This window comes from Prionailurus viverrinus, chromosome C2, assembly GCF_022837055.1.
Source record: "Prionailurus viverrinus isolate Anna chromosome C2, UM_Priviv_1.0, whole genome shotgun sequence".
Classification (NCBI taxonomy): Eukaryota; Metazoa; Chordata; class Mammalia; order Carnivora; family Felidae; genus Prionailurus; species Prionailurus viverrinus.
The window spans coordinates 58,555,379-58,579,365 of record NC_062569.1 but is presented as its reverse complement, the minus strand read 5'-3'; the positions used below and the strand labels follow the sequence as shown (position 1 = coordinate 58,579,365).

General features: G+C 34.2%; 1 protein-coding gene across 1 annotated transcript in view; it reads left to right on the top strand.

Moving 5' to 3' along the window:
• SI (sucrase-isomaltase) overlaps positions 1 to 23,987 on the top strand; it is a 160,315-nt gene that overhangs the window by 75,153 nt on the left and 61,175 nt on the right. Inside the window, exons 13-20 of the mRNA XM_047875261.1 lie at positions 507 to 620; positions 6,074 to 6,158; positions 6,913 to 7,030; positions 8,372 to 8,543; positions 12,169 to 12,285; positions 14,291 to 14,445; positions 15,316 to 15,400; positions 16,484 to 16,540. Coding sequence (XP_047731217.1) covers positions 507 to 620; positions 6,074 to 6,158; positions 6,913 to 7,030; positions 8,372 to 8,543; positions 12,169 to 12,285; positions 14,291 to 14,445; positions 15,316 to 15,400; positions 16,484 to 16,540 — 903 coding nt within the window. The remainder of the gene's footprint in view (positions 1 to 506; positions 621 to 6,073; positions 6,159 to 6,912; positions 7,031 to 8,371; positions 8,544 to 12,168; positions 12,286 to 14,290; positions 14,446 to 15,315; positions 15,401 to 16,483; positions 16,541 to 23,987) is intronic.

The following is a 23,987-nucleotide window of genomic DNA, read 5'->3' as shown; positions in this document are numbered from 1 at the left end:
GGAACATTACCCAGCACAAAACAAATGTCATATTCTCATTTGTTAAATAAATAATAAATACACAAGGAGTTTTTTTTGCTTGAATTTCTTGGAAACAAATGCTTTTGGAAATTAAACCGTGTACTTTTTTTTATTCAGACAATGAATACATTGTCTAGTTTTTATTTGTTTTTAACCTAACCCATTAGTATGCTAAGAAATAAATTTAGTTGCAAAATAGCAGTTTCATCCCATGTTTTTATATTTTTGCCTTCCTAAATGCCTTATGCTCTCTCTCTCTACTTTACTCTCATTATATGCATTTTATTTTATTTTTTAAAACATTTTAAAATAGGTCTAAGATTATTATACATATAGATGGTGCATGGATCACATAAACCTTAAGAAGTACAATATTATAACTTTAATGCTTTTTTTACTATTCTTATCTACTCAATAACGTTGAGTTATCATTTATTTATTTTTCCTTTTATATATGTATATATATGAATGATCTATTCTTTTAGGTGTGGCCAGGATTAACAGTATACCCTGATTTTACTAATCCAAACTGCATAGATTGGTGGGCAGATGAATGCAGCATTTTCCATCAAGAAGTGAAATATGATGGACTTTGGATTGTAAGTAGCTATTTTAAATCACTAATTTTAGACAATTAGCATAGAATTATTTTTCTATAAATAATTATTGTTATTATAATAAATAAATAAAATATATAAAATAATTATAAAGTTGACAAAGTAAATTTTGTAATCATTTGAACATGAAATTTAAAAATTTTATAATATTTTTCTCGAATGTATAAATTCATACCTGTCATGTTCCTGGGTTAGAAAAGAATCTTAAGTAAAAACTGCAAATTGCAAGTTTTCTTCTTCAGTGATACACTTTATAGAATAAATTCCATTTCTATCAGTAAGATGCCATATTTTTATGACTAACAATTTATGTTTGAAAACAGCAAGATTTGGAGGTAAGTAGTGCAATTTTAAAAACATTTATTATAGTCTACAGTATTCAAGCGATTGCAGCACTATGGATACAAAATAACATATCACTAACCCTTAGAAACTTTCTTTTCTTTAAAAAAAGCTTTTTTTAAAAAAAAAGCATATTTATTTATTTTGCTAGAGACAGAGTGAGAGTGCATGTATGCATGTGCATGTGCATGCGAGTGGTGGAGGGGCAAAGAGAGAGGGAGAAAGAGGATCCAAGTAAGCTCTGCACCATCAGCACAGAGCCAGCCCTACGTGGGACTCAAACTCAGGAACCGTGAGATCATGACCTGAGTTGAAATCAACAGTTGGATGCTCAATCAACTGAGCCACCCAGGCACCCCTAGAAACTTTCTTTTTAGTAAATTATGGAATAAAACAAATCAAAATTGAAATAGGTTAAATGTTTTATTTCAAGATAAACAACAACAGCAACAACCAAAATCCTAGATTATTGGTAAAGCTATTAAAGGGAAATGCTAATGTTTGAAAATTTCTTTGGATGAAGTTTTGTATCTGTAGCTATTGATTACTTATTTCTGGGTTTACCATATAGCATGATTTAGTGTCTTTTGTTATGGAAACTGCAACCATATTTGGTGAGTGAAACTACTTGGTGACCCCACAATTCTATGTTCCAGGGGAAAAAAGAAGTCTAATAAACTTGAATACAGAAGAACATCAGAGATTTTGTTCAAAGTTATTACAACTGCACAGATTTTTAGAAGGAGATAATGGATGTCTTAGGGACATCCATGTCTTTCTTTGTTGAGTTACACAATAGCTCTACTTTCATGAAGTGCTCATTATTTATTTATTTTTTTAATTTTTTTTTTCAACGTTTATTTTATTTTTGGGACAGAGAGACAGAGCATGAACGGGGGAGGGGCAGAGAGAGAGGGAGACACAGAATCGGAAACAGGCTCCAGGCTCTGAGCCATCAGCCCAGAGCCTGACGCGGGGCTCAAACTCACGGACCGCGAGATCGTGACCTGGCTGAAGTCGGACGCTTAACCGACTGCGCCACCCAGGCGCCCCGAAGTGCTCATTATTTATTCAGTGATTATTTAATCAATTACTTAGTTAAGTGTATATTTTGCACCATCAGTATATCAGGTATGTTGTGGAGAATACAAAGAGGAAAATTATGTTTTTACCTGACAACATGGAACTGAGTTAGAGGTTAGCATACTCTTCAGGATTCTTAAGAATAGAATGAAAATGGAGAGGCTTTAGTTATTGGACACAAAATTAGTGAGGTCACAATAATACCTAGCAGCCTATAGAAATAACAAAAAAATTTGCACTCCATTCTTGGTTTTGTTTTTAATTCTAGCTCCAACTTCAGTTGTATTAGTTAAGTTAAAATGTTTGGGTTTTTGTTTCTGCTAATGAAATAATTTGAGTCCACTGGAGCACAGTTACAGTATTTGATACTTTAGGAATAGTGAAAGAGAATCTGACTGTGCTGTAGAAAGAGAATACTTCATTTCCTATATCCATTGAACATAAATACAGTACCTGATTCAACTCCAAAGAGAGGGAGGGCAGGGAAGGGGAGGAGCATCTGAGAAAGGTGGAGTTGTTCTCCTCCTAATACATAAGCATTTGACTAAGCTTAAAAAACAAAACAAAACGCAATATAATCAGTATGATTTCAAAGCTCACTAAACATCACTGAATTAATTTATATGATGTATAAGCAATGGTTATTCTGCTTCCAGCTTTTACTTGAATAACTATCAAATCCTACTGATAAAATTGTTTCCTTAATTCTTTCATTTTCTTCAGATTATTCTGATAGAATGAATGTACAATAAAACAAAGTATTCTTATTTAACTGAAAACATTTTATTTTTTTGTCAAATTTAAAATTAGTGTCATCATTTCCTAGATTTATAATTTAAATGCCAAGCTAATGTTTTTGAATTTTAATTTTAAATATTAAAATCACTTTGGAAAACAATATGAGCATAATTTTCATTGAAAAATAGATTTTTGTATATAGATATATAATATACTTGAATTATCTTTTTTGCAACATTCTTGAAATAATTTCCTAATACTTGAGAAATAAGAGACTAATGCATTTGGCATAATAAAGACTGAAGCTCGTTGAAAAAAAAAAAAAACTTTAAAGGGGCGCCTGGGTGGCGCAGTCAGTTAAGCCTCCGACTTCAGCCAGGTCACGATCTCGCGGTCCGTGAGTTCGAGCCCCGCATCGGGCTCTGGGCTGATGGCTCAGAGCCTGGAGCCTGTTTCCGATTCTGTGTCTCCCTCTCTCTCTGACCCTCCCCCGTTCATGCTCTGTCTCTCTCTGTCCCAAAAATAAATAAAAAACGTTGAAAAAAAAAATAAAGACTGAAGCTGTAATTTCAAAATAAATGTACCCAGTCAGTATTTTTAAAATTCAAAGATCACTTCTACTTTCTCTGAACAAATATATATATTGTGTTGATCGTGTTGTTATTATGATTTCATTCTTAAAAATCTAATAAGCAGAATTTTTCCATAAAAAAGCTCAACAATTTAATACATAGTTCTAGGAAACTTAAAATTCAGTGACAGACTTAAAATTCAGTGAATTATTTTTAGAATTCTTTGAAAAATGGGGCTATTTTTATGTAGACTTAGTTGAAATATGAAGTGATGAAATTATGAAATACCAAGATTTTTTAAAAATGTTTTATTTTAAAAAGTTGCCAAACTTTTGTACACAATTTCCGATGGATTTTAAAGAAAAGAACTTTCAGAAACATCCCTAAAAATGGCATTGACAATTCCTAGGAATAATCATTACTCAATTTGGGATGGTTTGAATGATACTTGAATATCTGTAGGTATACTTATTATTATCAATTCACTGAGGCCTTTGCCTTGCGACTTCCAATGCTTTCAACCTGCTGGTTGTAATATTAAAAATACTAATTGAGTTGATTTTTAAATGACACTAAATACATGTAGCATCATTTAAATAATTTATAGACATGAGAGAAAAATACTTTCATAATTTTGAAAAGTGCAAATATACAAAATACATTAAAAGAGATACAAATATATTCTATTACATTATGTGTAGTATGTTTAATTAATAACAAATCTTTCCAAGTAGATAGGATATTTTAAAAATAAATAATCAAATAGCAAATATTGTGTTTATTGTAAAATATGGTTACAATCATGTAAAAGTGGTTTTTTTCCCTTTAATAGATGAATACATTTATCTTCTTGAGTACAGAGACTCTTTTCCCTTATATTGTGAACTGGTGAAATCAGACATTTGATTTACTCTTATTTACATGGTTGTATGATAAAATAATTAATTTTATCTTAATTTTTATTTAAATTCCAGTTAACATACAGTATAATATTAATGATTAAATATTTTTGATCAATTTTTTCATGTGAAATAAATTAATTTCTTTAAAAATTATGTTTATTCTTAAGTTACATAAATTATGTCTATTTTGAGCAAATGCTGGAAGAACTTGTGAATTTTATTTCAATTTGCAAGTACATAATTCTAATAAAATAACATAAATTTCATAGTTAAATGTTTTGCTTTGTATTTTCTCAAGAATAATTACACATATAAGATGCTAAATACTTTAGAAAAAGTTAAAATTTAAAATAATGCAACTTGATTCCCAATTATGAATGTCAGCAGTTGAAATTATTTTTAAATTTAATTTGGTTCATGGATTCATGAAGAAAAAGTGCTTAGGTTCATCTAAAATTATTGGCGGCCCAACTATAGTATCTCTTTGTGTTAATTTTACCAGACACAGGAAAATCAAATTGAATATAATATTCCAGGTAATTTCAATAAAGTAACCCCAATACTGTAGAATAACTACATAATTTTTCTTCTTTGTAGCTATTAAGAAAATATTTGGAGCCTGGGTGGCTCAGTCGATTAAGTGTCCAACTTCATCTAGGCTCATGATGTCATGACTCAGTTCCACTAGTTAGTTCAAGCCCCGTATCCGGCTCTGTGCTGACAGCTCAGAGCCTGGAGCCTGCTTCAGATTCTGTGTCTCCCTCTCTCTGCCCCTCTCCCACTCATGCTCTGTCTCTCTCTCTCTCTCAAAAAAAAAAACATGAAATAAAATAAACATTAAAAACTTTTTTAAAGAGAAAATATTTAGGAAATGAAAACATTTACCTTTTAATGATGAAAAATTTATTTTGCAACTTTAATGTTTCACATTGATTCCATCTGGGCATGATGTGTATGGAAGAAAAAAAGACTAATAAAGAAAATTTATTCCTTCTGAAGAAAAACAATATTAACAAGGGACTTGACCGAGTATGAAGTCTTTGTGACAGCAGAGACTGCATATTATAGACATGTGGGAAATAAGCTTCAAAAATGTGTGGAAGTCCTACAATGCAATTAACAGAGAAGGAAAAAGAAATAGATTACTTTTTGAGCATGTGTAGTGTGATATATAATTTTATATATATTATCTTTTTAGTTCAAAGCCTTTATTTTTTTAAAGTAATGGTCACAAACTAGTATGTGGCAAGATACTATCACGGCTTACGTTTACACGGCAAAAAATCTATAAACACATCCCCACAATTCTGCCTCCAAGAGATGTTTAGGTCACTGGTTCTTATAATGTGGTCCAGCTGCCCTAGGGTTCCCTGAGACTGTTCAAGGGGTTAAGTAAGGTCATAACTATTTTCATTTAATGCTAAAATGCTATTTACCTATTTTCACTTTCACTGTCTCATGAGAGTGTAGGAATGAAGGGCTATACAAAACATGCTGTGCCTCGCGGCTGGCAGTGCACATTACAGAAACTAGATAAATGTCAGGTAAGATGAGCAAACGATGGTGCATAAATGAATGTGCCAGAAGTGTGGCACAATGGTGGACTCACCTTGAGAAAATTGATACAACTACTTGGAAAAGACAGTTGCTTAATACTTATAATGTTACTAATATTTTATAGGTATAATTAGAACTAGGTAAATTAAATACATTTTTGTTATATACAATCCCTGAATCCCATACAAGATACCTCTGTTATCACTTAAAATCTGCTGTTCTTCATGTTATATCCATTTAGGACATGAATGAAGTTTCCAGTTTTGTTCAAGGTTCAAAAAAAGGATGCAATGACAATAAACTGAATTATCCACCTTTTACTCCTGGTAAATTTTATTTGGTTATTTACTTACCATTAACTAAGAATAATTTTCCTGGTAAATTCTAGCATATATTTCTATATCACAAACCTTGATAAAATTTTGAGTCCCTGAAATCAATGTGTTTTTGTCTGTTTTTGTGTTACTTTTGGGCTAAATTTTTTATGCTTAAGAAAAGAAGAATGATTTTAAATTTGGGGAAAGATTATTGATTTCTCTTTATTACTGATAAACTGCCCATGATCAAATAATTAATGAAAAGAAACACAATTTGTTCGAAATTATAATTTAAATGATCAACTTCTTTCCACGAGCCTTATGCAGTAATTTGTGCAGTTTTTCGAATGAACCTAATGGGAATAGTTACATGTCACATATTCTAAAAAATGAGTTTTTCACCATTAAAAGTGGGTAAAAAATACAACCAAAGAAAGATTTGCTCTTAGGGGAGAATAGACAGCAATAAGTACATCTGAAGATGACAGTAATTATTGCAACACCACATAAGCCTGTAAGTTGAAGCACAATAAAAAACCTGAAAAGCAGGGATTTGGATGGTTTGTAATTGTGTAACAGATGTACATATATAAAATTAAATTATATTTAAATAAACTAACCTAGAAAGCGTTATATTTGTGTGACGTATAATACAAATAGGTATATATATATATATGTGTACATATATATGTGTACATAAGGATTATGAAGCTTAAAATGGAAACTCTCTCTTAAGAAATATTTCTTACATATTTTTTCTAAGATATTCTTGACAAACTCATGTATTCCAAAACAATTTGCATGGATGCTGTTCAGTACTGGGGGAAACAGTATGATGTTCACAGCCTCTATGGATACAGCATGGCTATAGCCACAGAGAAGTAAGTGCAGTTTCATTCAGAAACCTCTTTCATACTTATTGTCTAGAAATATGTTGTAATACACTAATATAGTTGGAAAAGAGCAAGAGTAAGAAAGCAAAGAAAGATAGTATTTTCATGTTGTCAGTACTTCTACTAATCTTCATGAATTTGGAACTTAGTTCATCAAGAACTATGTGGTGTATGTATTTAACTGTGGTCCTTTTTTAATTCATAGATTTAAAGTACGCTTCAAAATTTTGATTCACTTTGCTATCTCTGAATATAATTATGTTCTAAGCATGAACTACACAATTGGCCTGAGAGAGTGGTGCTTCTAGAGTAGGTCTTTTTAAAATCAAGTGTTTCAATTAAAATGTAGTTTTCTATGTAGTATCTCACAAAGTAACTTTCTAATGCCGTGTGTACTTGGATGCAAAAAAATAACAAGTTACAAAACAAAGGAAGAGGATAATCTTACCCTGATTGCCTATTCTTTCTCAAGTATTATATAAGAACCTACAATGCAATAGTCAATAAAACCCAGATCCTGACCTCAATAATTTTTTAATCTTTTTCAGAATTAAATAAATATGATTAAATTTAAAGACACACCTACATTTGTCTAATCCCAAAACATACCATGGTATCTCAACTCTTACACATTATCTTCATAGAGTTTGGTTACTTCACTTTTTAAACTCAGTAGAGCATTTATATATTGAAGTGTATAAATAAATAAATTCTAGAAGGAAATAGCAACACTATAGTTCAATGTTATAAAGATAATTAAGATAGAAAAACCACCTGAGAATACCATTAAATCTTTTTACTAAGGTAGTCTGGATAATTTTATATACTAAATCAAACTTTGTATCTTTCCTGAATATTTCCTATTTATAGAAAAAAATTATCAGTAATACTCAGGTACCAAATAGAGGTGAGATAAATAATGCTAGTAGTTGTGGATAGTAAACTTTTAGATACAAACAAAATAAAATGCCTCTCAAATATGTAACTTTCATCCCAACATTGCGTGCTATTATTTGGAAATACAGACATTAATATATCATTAGCATCATTGCATCTCAAAACTTTGTAGACAATTCAAGTTCAGATTACGACATTTCAGGTTAAAAAAGGATTTCAGTGAGTTTAAACCATATATTTTAAAAACAAGTGTTGAGTGGATACAAAAAGTATGTTTATTTGATTTGGTAAAGGAAATCAAAGTCTGATTTCCTTTCCCTGATTGGAATGTTTTTAAGTAAACATTGGTAGATAAATACAAAATTGGTACGAAAGGTCGATAAAAAGTTATTTAAAAATAAATCTGATTTATTCATTTGCTTTTACTTTTAGAGCCATAGAGAAAGTTTTCCCTAATAAGAGAAGCTTCATTCTCACCCGGTCAACTTTTGCTGGGTCTGGAAGCTATGCTGCACACTGGTTAGGGGACAACACTGCTTCATGGGAGCAAATGGAATGGTCTATCACAGGAATGCTAGAGTTCAATTTATTTGGAATGCCATTGGTAAGCAATTTCTACAGTGTCATTTATATTAGCTGTGCATGACTTTTAATTTTGTAATGTGATCTTAATAATCTTCAATAAAGTGATTAAATGTATGTTACAGAAAAATCCAGTCTTTATTCTTAGGGAATTTATGAAAAAAAAAAAAGAATATAGGTGGTATCTATAACATTCTAGCCATTAGAATGAGAAATAGGAATAAATAAAATTCAAGGAACTCAAAATAATACATGAAACAAATATCAATATAAACAAAGCAAAGGAAAAGCTTTTATAAAGTAAATAAAGCCCCAGATAAGATGTAGGGAAAAATCCAAATATAGTGGTAATAAAGATAAATGTCAAAAGTCTAAATATCTTTAAATACTAGATTGTCAGTTTAAGATAAAAACCAATAAAGCTGTTTCCTGTATTTAAAAGAAAAAAATAAAAGATAAAAAATAAAGACAGAGATAAGTCTCAAATTTTAAAAGCAGAGAAAATTTGTTCCAGGCAACTCTGGATATTTAGAATCTAATCAGTCTCTATATCAAATAAAAAATGTATGCAGTGTTGATAATTGAACATTAAAGAGAGCCACTACATAAAAAAACAATGTAAAATGTGTTAGGAAATTATAGTGATTCATTTGTTCTTTCTTTCATACGCACAAAACAAAATGAAAACCTAAGAAACGTAACAGAAGACCATGGGGGAGGGGAAGGAAAAAAAAAGTTAGAGAGGGAGGGAGCCAAACCATAAGAGACTCTTAAAAACTGACAACAATCTGAGGGTTGATGGGTGGTGGTAGGGAGGGGTGGGTGGGTGATGGGTACTGAGGAGGGCACCTGTTGAGATGAGCACTGGGTGTTGTATGGAAACCAATTTGACAATAAATTTCATATTAAAAAAAAAAAAACAACCAAATAACAACAAAAATCACACACGTGCGTGCGCGTGTGCGCGTACACACACACCGCACACTCAAGAGTCTTGACTTGGGAAATTAAAAAATGCATTTTAAAATGATTCATGAGTGAAAAAACAAACTGAATGGAAACAGAGGGGGGGAATAAATCCTTAGAACTGAGTGCTAGCAATTATACTTAATATCAAAACTATAAGTTGTCAACTAAATTTGTTTTAGAGGAAAACTTACAGCCTTAACTGCTTAGATTAAAAACAAATAAAGGCTGAATATTAATGAGTAAAGTGCATTAATTAAGAAAATGGAAAAAACAAAGTAGAATAAACCTAAAGAAAGAAGTAAGGAATGAAAATAAGAGAAGACATTAATGCAGGGAAGCAAAGTTTCTAGAGAAAAATTAATAAAATGAAATTACAAAGATGACTTTGGAAATTTGAATAAAATAGATTTTTGGCAAATTTTGTCTAAAAAAGGTTGAAAGAAATAAGCAATGTCACAATGTATTTTAAGATAAAGTGTTAATTTATTATAGCAAGTAATTAATACACAGTTACCAGGAGTAAATATTAAAAGTAAATGTAGGATAGTTTTGAGAAAATTTTAAGTAGCTAAATTAAATACATGCCATGTTCATAGATAATAAAGCTTAATATATTAGAAATATACATTCTCCCCAAACTATTATCCAACATTAGTGATATTCCAATTTAAACTATAAAGTGAGTTCGGGGAACATAAAAGATTATTTAAACTTCATGTGGGAGACAATACAATGTAAAGAAGTAGAAAAGAGCACAAGGATTCACCCTATCCAATAAAACAGTAATATAGCACAATTCTTGACTCTGTATATTCAAAGAGAATAATATGGCATAATATGGAATAGGCTCATGCATTAATGAAATGCATTAACTGATTGCACTATCACTATAAATCAGTGAGGAAAGTATCAAACGTTCGTATGTGAAGTATCATTTATTCATAATAAAATAAAAGGGGTCCATGACTTACACTTCACACAAAAATCAATCCCAGATAGATTAAAGAGCTATGCATGAAAAGTAAACTCTAGAGGCGCCTGGGTGGCTCAGTTGGTTAAGTGTCCGACTTCAGCTCAGGTCACGATCTCGTGGTCCGTGAGTTCGAGCCCCGCGTCGGGCTCTGGGCTGATGGCTCAGAGCCTGGAGCCTGCTTCCGATTCTGTGCCTCCCTCTCTCTCTGACCCTCCCCCGTTCATGCTCTGTCTCTCTCTGTCTCAAAAATAAATAAATGTTAAAAAAAATTTTTTTAAAAAGAAAAGTAAACTTTAAACATATTAGAAAAACATATGAGTAACTAACTCTGTGATGTTGGGTTAGAGGTATAATTTCCTAAACAAATCACAGAAGGCACAAATAATAAAGAAATATAAATTTTACTGTAACAAAATAAAAACTTTTGTTCATTAAAAGACTATTTTAAAAGTTAAAATGACATTTTCAATTCATATAGTCAATAAATGACTAATACTCAATTTAAACTACCTACTGTAAATTTGTAGAAGGTAAAACAATGGAAAAATTAGCAAAGGTTGTAAACAGGTAATTCTGTAGGAAGAGAAACCAATATGGACTCAGTAAGAATATGAAAAAGTTCCCAACTTCCATAGTAACCAGAAAAATACAAGTTAAAATTTTAGTGAGGTATACATATATATATATATAGGTGGTAAAAATTAAAAGTCGAAATATAACAGGAATTGACAAGAAATGGAACAAAGGAAATTGCCATGTACTGTGACTGTGCTTACTAATGGTTACAGCTGGTTTTGATTAAACAATGTGCATTTCCAATAAACCAGAGAAATAATCTTGAAAATATTTGTATATATAAACATATATATAATACCATAGAGTAAAGGTAAATATATGTGTGTGTGTGTGTGTGTGTATATATATATATATATATATATATATATATATATATTTCCATAGAATATTACTCACAAAAAAGCCTACAAATAAGTTTGATAGGAACATTTTTCATAGTCATGAGATCCCATATGATAGAAAACTAGAGCCACATTAACGTAAGTGAATCTCACAACAATAGTACCTTGAGAAAAAAATGAAGTGCAATGTCATTCGTACAGTCTGCCATTTATATAAAGTTAATAAACATGCAAAAAATACTATATTTTGTTTATGGATATTTACATACTATTTAGAAAAATAAAGAAATGGCTGTAAACATTTAAATAAATGTAAACATACTAAATTAAGGATAAGAGTTTTTCCTGGAGGGTCCTTAAAGGAAGAGAAATGAAATTTTAATGGCTACATGTTAGACACCATTTTTTTTTACTATTTTACTATTACAGTAATATATTATAAATGGAAAAAATCAGATCATGGGAGGGGAGTTTTGGATTAAGAAACAACACATTTTAATAATATAAATTTACACTATAGATTAACAATGATTAGATCAAAGGAGAAAATAAGTACATGAGACTAATAGTGTATAAAGAGACAGTGAAAAAAAGTGTAAAATGATGCAATTAGAGGCAAATAAATAGCAAAAATGGAAAATAAAAAACTAAGTTAAGGAAGAATATATGAAGACAGTAAAATAAAGATTGTAAGTAATGCAGGTTAATCTGTTGAGGCATAAAATGTGATGCCGTAGGCAAATTTGAGACTCTTTACACTATGAATGATAGATATATTTGTTATTTAGGTTGGAGCAGACATCTGTGGATTTGTGGTTAATACCACAGAAGAGCTTTGCAGGAGGTGGATGCAACTTGGGGCCTTTTATCCATTTTCCAGGAACCATAATGGTGATATATATGAGGTAAATTCCTTTTCTTCTCCATGTTTTGAAATAAAACCTTATTCTAGTTTTAGCAATGTACTTAAATTTATATCTCTAGAAGAAAGGGGCTGAAAGTTTGTAGCATTATTTTTAAAGAGGAGTTAGAAGTTCCCTTCTCAAGGCCTATAAATATTTTGTATATTTAAAAAATGGTCAAATAAAGGAATCGTGAAATGTAGTGGGGTCACAACATAAATATCTTATTTAAGCATAAAGCATATACAAGGAAATTAGATCACTTTAACTTAAAATAACTTAATACTTAAAATTAAAGCCAAAGGGTTTTGAGTCTAGATTCTTGGATTCCAACAATGTAAATTCCAGGTAATTTTTCTTTCATAAAAAATACAAGGTAATATTAAGGATTTACAGTTTTTGTTTCATTAAAGAAACACAAAAAGTTCAAGACACTGTAAAAGTTGTTTGAGTCCAGAGTCTTTCCATAATAAGTAAAACTGGAAGACAGCTTGGGAAAAAATAAAACTAACACTTACCATATGTATCTGAACTGGTGGGAGTTGATATATAAGGACATACTGAAGCACCAGCCCTGTGAATTCAGCATGCTCTGGGCTCTCAGAAACATATTTCTCAGAGAAACTGGGAAAATTAGGTGAGACCATTAAGTCAATTAAGTGCATGTTAAGAAATGATTCATTGTTTACACACTAGTTACACATAGGGCCTTAATTCTGTTTGAGAAGAGGGACAACCACTCAGAGCTCAGCCTGGAAGAAGGCATGACAGAACAAAAGTAAGAGGTGTAAACTGGAGATTAGTCATTACCTAATCTACTGAGACATGCTTTCAAGAAATTTGTGCTCATGGGGAATACTGATATGAATTATATTACACTGTGTGTTAATTTCTGACCCCAAAAAGCAGATGCTGAGACAGACATGATAGAGATTTATTAGTGAAAAACTTGTGAAGGATAAAGGGGAGGGAGAGGAGAAAATAAAGAGAGAGAGCCTTCACATCACAATTGGGGTCTGAATCTGGTGACGATGAAGGCAAGGAAAGCGGGTTTTTAAAGAGAGTCACACACTGCAGCCCAATTCTAAGGAAGTTTCCACTCAGCCCAGTGGTGAGTCCTCAGTGCAAAGATGACCTTGGAAACACCATGTCCTGTGTTTTCTATGAATGGGCCTGAATAGTACTCCCACCATGCTCATTGATTAGCTGGGAGCAGCCAAAGGGAAATGTCTTCAGAGTAAACATGATGGTGAATCAAGGGAGGCAGCAGCTGGTGCCCTCAGTATAATTTTGCTACCCATAACAGGAGATCTAAGCAGGTTTGCTCATATCACTGCACCTAGACTGAGAGTCCACTGATCTAGCGTGGGCTTAGCAGGAAAGCTGTCCTTCAGGTTACAAGCTGTCCTTCAGCTACAAGAGCTGGCCAGGCTGCTCTGTTCCCTGTATCTCTGGGCCAGTAGACTACCTGGGCTTTTTTTCCTAATGGCAAGGACAAGGCACAAGGCAGTAAGTCCTCAGGCAAGCACATTTCAAGCCTTTACATGAATGGGTCGCATGTTACTAAAACTCCATTGGCCAAAGTATGTCACTTAGCTGAGCACAAAGTCAAGTGCACTTGATGGGAAATACACTCCATTTTATTGGTAGGGATTTCAGAGTTATACAGCAAAGGTTGGAGGTACAGGAAGCATGAAAATTGGAGCCAATAATGTAGTCTACCACAAATAATATAGGTGAAAATTCTTCGTTAAAATATCTTTTCATCTCTAATATATAAAAATGAAAAATGCCGAGTTTAAAATAAAGTTTAATTAAAACATATCCAAATAAAAATATAAAAACTAAAAATACTTATATACTTTGATGATGAAAGAGGAACAATTTCAAATTTCATATACAAACTGAAATGTATATAATTTGCATTTCAAAAATAGCTTAAATGCTTCTCTTTAATTTTCATTCACATTTTAGCGTTTTTAATGTCAATTTCCTTTTTATTCCATAGCATCAGGATCCAGCATTTTTTGGACAGAATTCTCTTTTGGTTAATTCATCAAGGCACTATTTGAATATTCGCTATACCTTATTACCTTTCCTATATACTCTGTTTTACAAAGCCCATAAGTTTGGAGAAACAGTAGCACGGCCAGTTCTTCATGAGTGAGTACTACGTTCAAGAATTTTAATTTTTTCAAATTATATGAGACATATATTGAAAAATTAATGGAGATTAATCAAGATGTCAAATGGATTTCTGCTTTTTTTATATTCATATAAATCATTTGATGAACTGTGGAATAACATTAGTAAATAAATATGGTTAATTTAATGAATTGGACAAGATTAAGTTAGAAATGTGGGAATTAAATAGATCTTAAAAGAAAAAATATATAGAAAATATATTGGGTAAATTATATTAGTAATATTAAATATGCAGTTATTTAAAACTTATTATGTATTGTCAAAATCATCTGAGTATATAGATCAAGAGTACAGTATAGTCACAGAGCAATGAATTGTGTTTGCCTTTGTATATTTTGAGCAAAGCAGGACCTTTCCTCAAGAAATGACTTTAGAATCCATATCAAAACAGGAATTTTTTAACGAAAAATTTTAAAGGAAGAAAGTCATGTATGAAAGATTTCTGGTACTTTACAAACCTATCTTAGAGGGGAAAATGAATTAAACAGAATAGTTGTTTATTACAGATAACAGATAACCTTATCATGTATCATAGATTTTTTTGAGCCCAGATGAACTAATTTCCTCCCACCTTCCCTCCTTTCTTCCCCCTGTCCCTTCCTTCCTTCCTTCCTTCCTTCCTTCCTTCTTTCTTGAGTGTCAGATGAACCATAAAGATATAAGAACCATTGATTCAAAATGACAGGTCAAACAAGTAAAAATTAAAGCTAATAATAATTCCCGGGAAAAGACTGAAATGATAAACCCAAGAAGGAATATGGATAAACTTATTTTTTTACCTTTATATTGTAAACATGGCATTATGTAGCAAATTATCATTATTCTTAGGTTTTATGAGGATATGAATACCTGGACTGAGGACACTCAATTCTTATGGGGCCCCTCATTACTTATTACTCCAGTCTTGAAAGAGGTAAGTTTTACAACTCTAATACATTTATTGCTTTTAAAGGAAAACTTTATAACCAAATCCACACTAAATTACAAAAAACAAAAAACACAACTTGGTAATAAATGTTACTCAGTAGACTGATTCAACCTGATAAATGTTGAATTGAATTCTAAAATGTAGAAGAAATGCTAAAAATAATAAAAATGATAAGTAGATTTATGCTTTTCAAATATATAATGTGTAACTGTGGAAATAAAGTTATATAAAATTAGTATTCTTCTTAAGAAGACAACTTTATTTATGGAATCAAAATCAAGTCCATAGCAATAACAATGAACTCTCATTTAACTATACATAGACATTGAAATTTTGATAACTTTTAGATAAAGAGGTTCATGAAAGTCACCTGATCATATGACCATATTGAAAATATGGAGTGAGATATTTGGTTTTATCTATCATTTAAAAGTCTATATGCCCATGGAAATATACAAAAATTAATGTGTACACATTTGCAATTACCATGTAGATTATGAGAGTACAAATGCAAGTGTGCATTGTTTTTTTCAATTGCTACTTAAATTAATTTCAACTTTGCTTTTGGTGTGTTTTAAATTATTATATTATATAAAACTAATAAAAGAGTCTGTTGATTATTATTTATAACAAATATGGGAATGTAACAATACAAAGGAAGTTTTTTTCTTGACTATTAAAACCCAACTTAGAGGCACCTGGGTGGCTCAGTCGGTTAAGCGACCGACTTCAGCCCATGTCATGATTTCGCAGTTTGTGACTTTGAGCCCCGCGTTGGGCTCTGTGCTGACAGCTCAGAGCCTGAGGCCTATGTCTGATTCTGTGTCTCCCCCTCTCTCTACCCCGCCCCTGCTCAAGCTGTGTCTGTCTTTCAGTAATAAATACACCTTAAAAAAATTTTTTTAAATAAAAAAAATAAAACCGAACTTAATATTTGGTATAATACTTTTCTGATAAAAGTAAACAAATTAAAGTAAACAAATGAAAAACATAGAAATATTTGGTATAATACTTTTCTGATAAAAGTAAACAAATGAAAAACATATAAATTATCTTGTTTTATTTTAGGGAGCAGATACAGTGAGTGCATATATCCCCAATGCTACTTGGTATGATTATGAGACTGTAAGTAACTTTAATATAATAATAGACTCACAAGGGTTATACTGTGAAACATCTGATGTGGAAACTTAATTCCAAACATATAGCCTATCTGTTGTCAACATTTGTGTGATTCTTATAAAAAATGAATAATTTTGGATAATGGTACTATTTGTGCCGGTATACATGTTTTGTTGCACATGGGCAAGTATATGTTTGTTGCATGTGACTAATATAAAGTTATATTCTTTAGTATAAAATCTTATTTATTTTTATTTTATTTTTTAAATATGAAATTTATTCTCAAATTGGTTTCCATACAACACCCAGGGCTCATCCCAACAGGTGACCTCCTCAATACCCATCACCCACCCTCCCCTCCCTCCCACCCCGCATCAACCTTCAGTTTATTCTCAGTTTTTAAGAGTCTTTTATGGTTTGGCTCTCTCCTTCTCTAACTTTTTTTCCCTTCCCCTCCCCCATGGTCTTCTGTTAAGTTTCTCAGGATCCACATAAGAGTGAAAACATATGGTATCTGTCTTTCTCTGTATGACTTATTTCACTTAGCATAGCACTCTCCAGTTCCATCCATGTTGCTACAAAAGGCCATATTTCATTATTTCTCATTGCCAAGTAGTATTCCATTGTGCATATAAACCACAATTTCTTTATCCATTCATCAGTTGATGGACATTTAGGCTCTTTCCATAATTCGGCTATTAGAGAAAGTGCTGCTATAAACATTAGGGTACAAGTGCCCCGATCCATCAGCACTCCTGTATCCCTTGAGTAAATTCCTAGCAGTGCTATTGCTGGGTCATAAGATAGATCTATTTTTAATTTTTTAAGGAACCTCCACACTGTTTTCCAGAGGGGCTGCACCAGTTTGCATTCCCAACAGTGCAAGAAGGGTTCTCGTTTCTCCACATCCTCGCCAGCATCTATTGTCTCCTGCTTTGTTCATTTTAGCCACTCTGACTGGCATGAGGTGGTATCTCAGTGTGGTTTTGATTTGTATTTCCCTGATGAGGAGTGACATTGAGCATCTTTTCATGTGCCTATTGGCCATCTGGATGTCTTCTTTAGAGAAGTGTCTACTCACGTTTTCTGCCCATTTCTTCAATGCGTTATTTGTTTTTCGTGTGTGGAGTTTGGTGAGTTCTTTACAGATTTTGGATACTAGCCCTTTGTCTGATATGTCATTTGCAAATATCTTTTCCCCTTCCGTCGGTTGCCTTTTAGTTTTGTTGATTGTTTCCTTTGCAGTGCAGAAGCTTTTTATCTTCATGAGGTCCCAATAGTTCATCTTTGCTTTTAATTCCCTTGCCTTTGGAGATGGGTCAAGTAAGAAATTGCTGCGGCTGAGGTCAGAGAGGTTTTTTTCCTGCTTTCTCCTCTAGGGTTTTGACGGTTTCCTGTCTCACATTCAGGTCCTTTATCCATTTTGAGTTTATTTTTGTGAATGGTGTAAGAAAGTGGTCTAGTGTCATTCTTTTGCATGTTGCATGTCTCCCAGCACCATTTGTTAAAGAGACTGTTTTTTTTCTACTGGATATTCTTTCCGGCTTTGTCAAATATTAGTTGGCCATACTTTTGTGGGTCCAATTCTGGAGTCTCTATTCTATTCCACTGGTCTGTGTGTCTGTTTTTGTGCCAATACCATGCTGTCTTGATGATTACAGCTTTGTGGTAGAGCCTAAAGTCTGGGATTTTGATGCCTTCTGTTTTGGTCTTCTTCAAAATTACTTTGGCTATTCAGGGTCTTTTGTGGTTCCATACAAATTTTAGGATTGCTTTTTCTAGCTTCAAGAAGAATTCTGGTGCAATTTTGACTGGGATTGCATTGAATGTGTAGATAGCTTTTGGTAGTATTGACATTTTCACAGTATTTATTCTTCCAATCTATAAGCATGGAATGTCTTTCCATTTCTTTGTATCTTCTTCAATTTCCCTCATAAGCTTTCTATAGTTTTCAGCATACAGATCTTTTACATCTTTGGTTAGGTTTATTCCTAGGTATTTTATGATTTTTGGGTGCAATTGTGAATGGGATAAGTTTCTTTGTCTTTCTGTTGCTTCATTATTAGTGTGTAGAATTCAACTGATTTCTGTACATTGATTTTGTATCCTGCGACTTTGCTGAATTCATGTATCAGTTCTAGAAGACTTTTGGTGGAGTCTACCAGGTTTTCCATGTATAATATCATGTCATCTGCAGAAAGTGAAAGCTTGACTTCATCTTTGCTAATTTCGATGCCTTTGATTTTCTTTTGTTGTCTGATTGCTGATGCTAGAACTTCCAACAGTATGTTAAACAACAGTGGTGAGAGTGGACATCCTGTTGTGTTCCTGATCTCAGGGGGAAAGCTCTCAGTTTTTCCCCATTAAGGATGATATTAGTTGTGGGCTTTTCATAAAAGGCTTTTATGATGTTTAAGTGTGTTCCCTCTATCCCGACCTTCTTGAGGGTTTTTATTAAGAAAGGATGCTGGGGGCGCCTGGGTGGCGCAGTCGGTTAAGCGTCCGACTTCAGCCAGGTCACGATCTCGCGGTCCGTGAGTTCGAGCCCCGCGTCGGGCTCTGGGCTGATGGCTCAGAGCCTGGAGCCTGTTTCTGATTCTGTGTCTCCCTCTCTCTCTGCCCCTCCCCCGTTCATGCTCTGTCTCTCTCTGTCCCCAAAATAAATAAATGTTGAAAAAAAAAGTTTAAAAAAAAAAAAAAGAAAGGATGCTGAATTTTGTCAAATGCTTTTTCTGCACCGATTGACAGGATCATATGGTTCTTTTCTTTTATTAATGTGATGTATCGCATTGATTGATTTGCAAATGTTGAACCAGCCCTACAGGGATGAATCCCACGTGATCATGGTGAATAATTCTTTTTATATCCTCTTGAATTCGATTTGCTAGTATCTTATTGAGAATTTTTGCATCTATATTCATCATGGATATTGGCCTGTAGTTCTCTTTTTTTTGCTGGGTGTCTGTCTGGTTTAGGAATCAGTGTAATGCTGGCTTCATACAATGAGTCTGGAAGTTTCCCTTCCCTTTCTATTTTTTGGAACCGCTTGAGAAGGATGGGTATTATCTCTGCTTTAAATGTCTGGTAGAATTCCCCAGGGAATCCATCTGGTCCTGGACTCTTATTTGTTGGGAGATTTTTGATATCTGATTCAATTTCTTTGCTGGTTGTGGGTCTGTTCAAGTTTTCTATTTCTTCCTATTTGAGTTTTGGGAGTGTGTGGGTGCTTAGGAATTTGTCCATTTCTTCCAGGTTGTCCAGTTTGTTGGCATATAGTTTTTCATAGTATTCCCTTATAATTGTGTATTTCTGAGGGATTAGTTGTAATAACTCCATTTTAATTCATGATTTTATCTATTTGGGTCCTCTCCCTTTTCCTTTTGAGAAGCCTGGCTAAAGGCTTATCAATTTTGTTTATTTTTTCAAAAAACCAACTCTTGGTTTCATTGATCTGCTCTACAGTTTTTTTAGATTCTATATTATTTATCTCTGCTCTGATCTTTATTATTTCTCTTATTCTGCTGGGTTTGGGGTGTTTTTGCTGTTCTGCTTCTATTTCCTTTAGGTGTCCTGTTAGATTTTGTATTTGGGATTTTTCTTGTTTCTTGAGATAGGCCTGGATTGCAATGTATTTTCCTCTCAGGACTGCCTTTGCTGCATCCCAAAGCATTTGCATTGTTGTATTTTCATTTTCATTTGTTTCCACATATTTTTTAATTTATTCTCTAATTTCCTGGTTGATGCATTAATTCTTTTTTTTTTTTAATTTTTTTTTCATTTTTTATTTATTTTTGGGGCAGAGAGAGACAGAGCATGAACGGGAGAGGGGCAGAGAGAGAGGGAGACACAGAATCGGAAACAGGCTCCAGGCTCTGAGCCATCAGCCCAGAGCCTGACGCGGGGCTCGAACTCACGGACCGCGAGATCGTGACCTGGCTGAAGTCGGACGCTTAACCGACTGCGCCACCCAGGCGCCCCAATGCATTAATTCTTTAGTAGGGTGTTCTTTAACCTCCATGCTTTTGGAGGCTTTCCAGACTTTTTCCTGTGGTTGATTTTAAGTTTCATAGCATGTGGTCTGAAAGTGTGCATGGTATGATCTCAATTCTTTTGTACTTATGAAGGGCTGTTTTGTGACCCAGTATGTGATCTATCTTGGAGAATGTTCCATGTGCACTCGAGAAGAAAGTATATTCTGTTGCTTTGGGATGCAGAGTTCTAAATATATCTGACAAGTCCATCTGATACAATGTATCATTGAGGGCCCTTGTTTCTTTATTGATCCTGTGTCTAGATGATCTATCCATTGTTGTCAGTGGGGTATTAAAGTCCCCTGCAATTGCCACATTCTTATCAATATGGTTGCTTATGTTTGTGATTGTTTTATGTATTTGGGGGCTCCTGTATTCAGTGCATAGACATTTATAATTGTTAGCTCTTCCTGATGGATAGATCCTGTAATTATTATATAATGCCCTTCTTCTTCTCTTATTACAGCCTTTAATTTAAAGTCTAGTTGGTCTGACATAAGTATGGCTACTCCAGCTTTCTTTTGACTTCCAGTAGCATGATAGATAGTTCTCCATCCCCTCACTTTCAATCTGAAGGTGTCCTCAGGTCTAAAATGAGTCTCTTGTAGACAGCAAATAGATGGGTCTTGTTTTTTTATCCATTCTGATACCCTGTGTCTTTTGGTTGGTGCATTTAGTCCATTTACATTCAGTGTTACTATAGAAAGATATGGGTTTAGAGTCATTGTGATATCTGTAGGTTTCATGCTTGTAGTGCTGTCACTGGTCCTTTGTGGTGCTTGCAACATTTCACTCGCAGAATCCCCCTTAGGATCTCTTGTAGGACTGGTTTAGTGGTGATGAATTCCTTCATTTGTTGTTTGGGGAATCCTTTATCTCTCTTTCTATTCTGAATGACAGACTTGCTAGATAAAGAATTTTTGGCTGTCTATTTTTTCTATTCATCGCACTGAAGATTTCCTGCCATTCCTTTCTCGCCTGCCAAATTTCAGTAGGTAGGTCTGCCACTACTCTTATGGGTCTACCCTTGTAAGTTATAGCATGTTTATCTCTAGCTGCTTTCAGAATTTTTTCTTTATCCTTTATTTTGTCAGTTTCACTACAACATGTCATGCAGATCAATTCATGTTACGTCTGAAGGGAGTTCTCTGTGCCTCTTGGATTTCAGTGCCTTTTTCCTTCCCCAGATCAGGGAAGTTCTCAGCTATGATTTGTTCAAGTACACCTTCAGCCCCTTTCTCTCTCTTCTTCTTCTGGAATTCCTATGATATGGATATTATTCCATTTGATTGCATAACTTAGTTCTCTAATTCTTCCCTCATACTCCTGGATTTTTTTTATCTCTCTTTTTCTCAGCTTCCTTTTTTTCCATAATTTTATCTTCTAATTCACCTATTCTCTCCTCTGCCTCTTCAGTCCGTGCTATGGCCACCTCCATTTTATTTTGCACCTCATTTATAGCATTTTTAGCTCATCATGACTGTTTCTTAGTCTCTTGATCTCTGTAGCAATAGATTCTCTGCTGTCCTCTATGCGTTTTTTCAAGCCCAGCAATTAATTTTATGACTATTATTCTAAATTCTTTTCCTGTTAATATTGCTTAAATTGTTTTTTATCAATTCATTAGCTGTCGCTACTTTCTGGAGTTTCTTTTGAGGAGAATTCTTCTGTTTTGTCATTTGGGTAGTCCCTGGGATGGCATGGAACTGCAGGGCACTTCCCCTGTGCTGTCCAGGGTAACTTGTATTGTGGGCAGGGCCACAGTCAGACCTGATGTCTGCCCCCAGCCCCCCGCTGGGGCTCCAGTCAGACTGGTGTGTACCTTACCTTCCCCTCTCCCAAGGGCAGGACTCACCGTGGAGTGGTGTGGCCCCTGTCTGGGCTATTTGCACACTGCCAGACTTGCATGGGATCTGGCATATTAGCCCGGGTGGATCTGCAAGGTGCACAGGGGCGGGAGGGGCAGGCTTAGCTTGAATTGCCGTGGGGGGTCCTCTGTGGGAGGGGCCTTGCAGCACCAGGAGGGAGGCAGACCCGTTGGAGGGATGGATCCACAAAAGCACAGAGTTCAGTGCTTGCACAGTGCAGGCAAGTTTGGTGTCGGGAACTGGTTCCCTTTGGAATTTTGGCTGGGGGATGGGAGGGGGAGATGGCATTTGCCAGCACCTTTGTTCCCATGCCAAGCTGAGCTTTGTCTTCCGGGGCTCAACAACTCTCCCTCCCTGCATCGTCTCACCCTCCCCAGTCTCCGAGAGCAGAGCTGTTGACTTTTAACATTCTAGATGTTAAGTCCCACTGGCTGTCAGAATTCATGGAGTCCCACCCCTCGGCTTTTGCAAGCCAGACTTCGGGCGCTCTGCCTTGCCTGGCGGGGTGCCCCTCCACCACCCAGTCCCTCCCGCCAGTCCGTGTAGCACACACCGCCTCTCTGCCCTTCCTACCCTCTTCCATGGGCCTCTTGTCTACGCTTGGCTCTGGAGAGTCCATTCTGCTAGTCTTCTGGTGGTTTTCTGGGTTATTTAGGCAGGTGTGGGTGGAATCTAAGTGGTCAGCAGGATGAGGTGAGCCCAGCGTCCTCCTATTCTGCCATCTTCCCCCTGGAGTCTTACTTATTTTTAGTTTACAGAAATAAGTCAGGGGTAATTTTAGTAAGGAGTGGGGATTCATTTTAATACTTTTCCTATTTTATATATTTATTTTAATGCCAGAGGAATTGAGTACTGAGCTAATCCTAAACATTTGTTTTTATAATGGTACATTCAAAAGTTCAGGAAAGATTTTCATTTCAACTTTGAAAAGGCAACATGGGGGGCGCCTGGGTGGCGCAGTCGGTTAAGCGTCCGACTTCAGCCAGGTCACGATCTCGCGGTCCGTGAGTTCGAGCCCCGCATCAGGCTCTGGGCTGATGGCTCAGAGCCTGGAGCCTGTTTCCGATTCTGTGTCTCCCTCTCTCTCTGCCCCTCCCCCGTTCATGCTCTGTCTCTCTCTGTCCCAAAAATAAATAAACGTTGAAAAAAAAAAAAAAGAAAAAGAAAAGGCAACATGGTAGCATTCATATTCAACCTATTTTTGTAATTGACTAAGACCTTTAAGAAGTATTTATTTTAAAAGGCATCATTTTGTAGATCACTTACTTTTGCTAAGCAGACTCTTTATTTTTATACAAACAATGATTTTTAAAAGCTTTTTAAACAAGAACAAACAATAAAAATAGGGCTAAGTAAGAGTACTAATTATCATAGAGGGGAAATGGATTTCTCTAAGTTGGGTTTTTGTTTTGGGGGGGAAAGTAGATTTATTTTTATCCTGCTTTGTTCAGTAAACTGAAAAACATTTTTTTTCAAAGTTCAAAGTCAGCATATTAATATTCATTTAAATGACCTGAATTGCTCACAGTAAAAATTATTTCAATGTGTAAA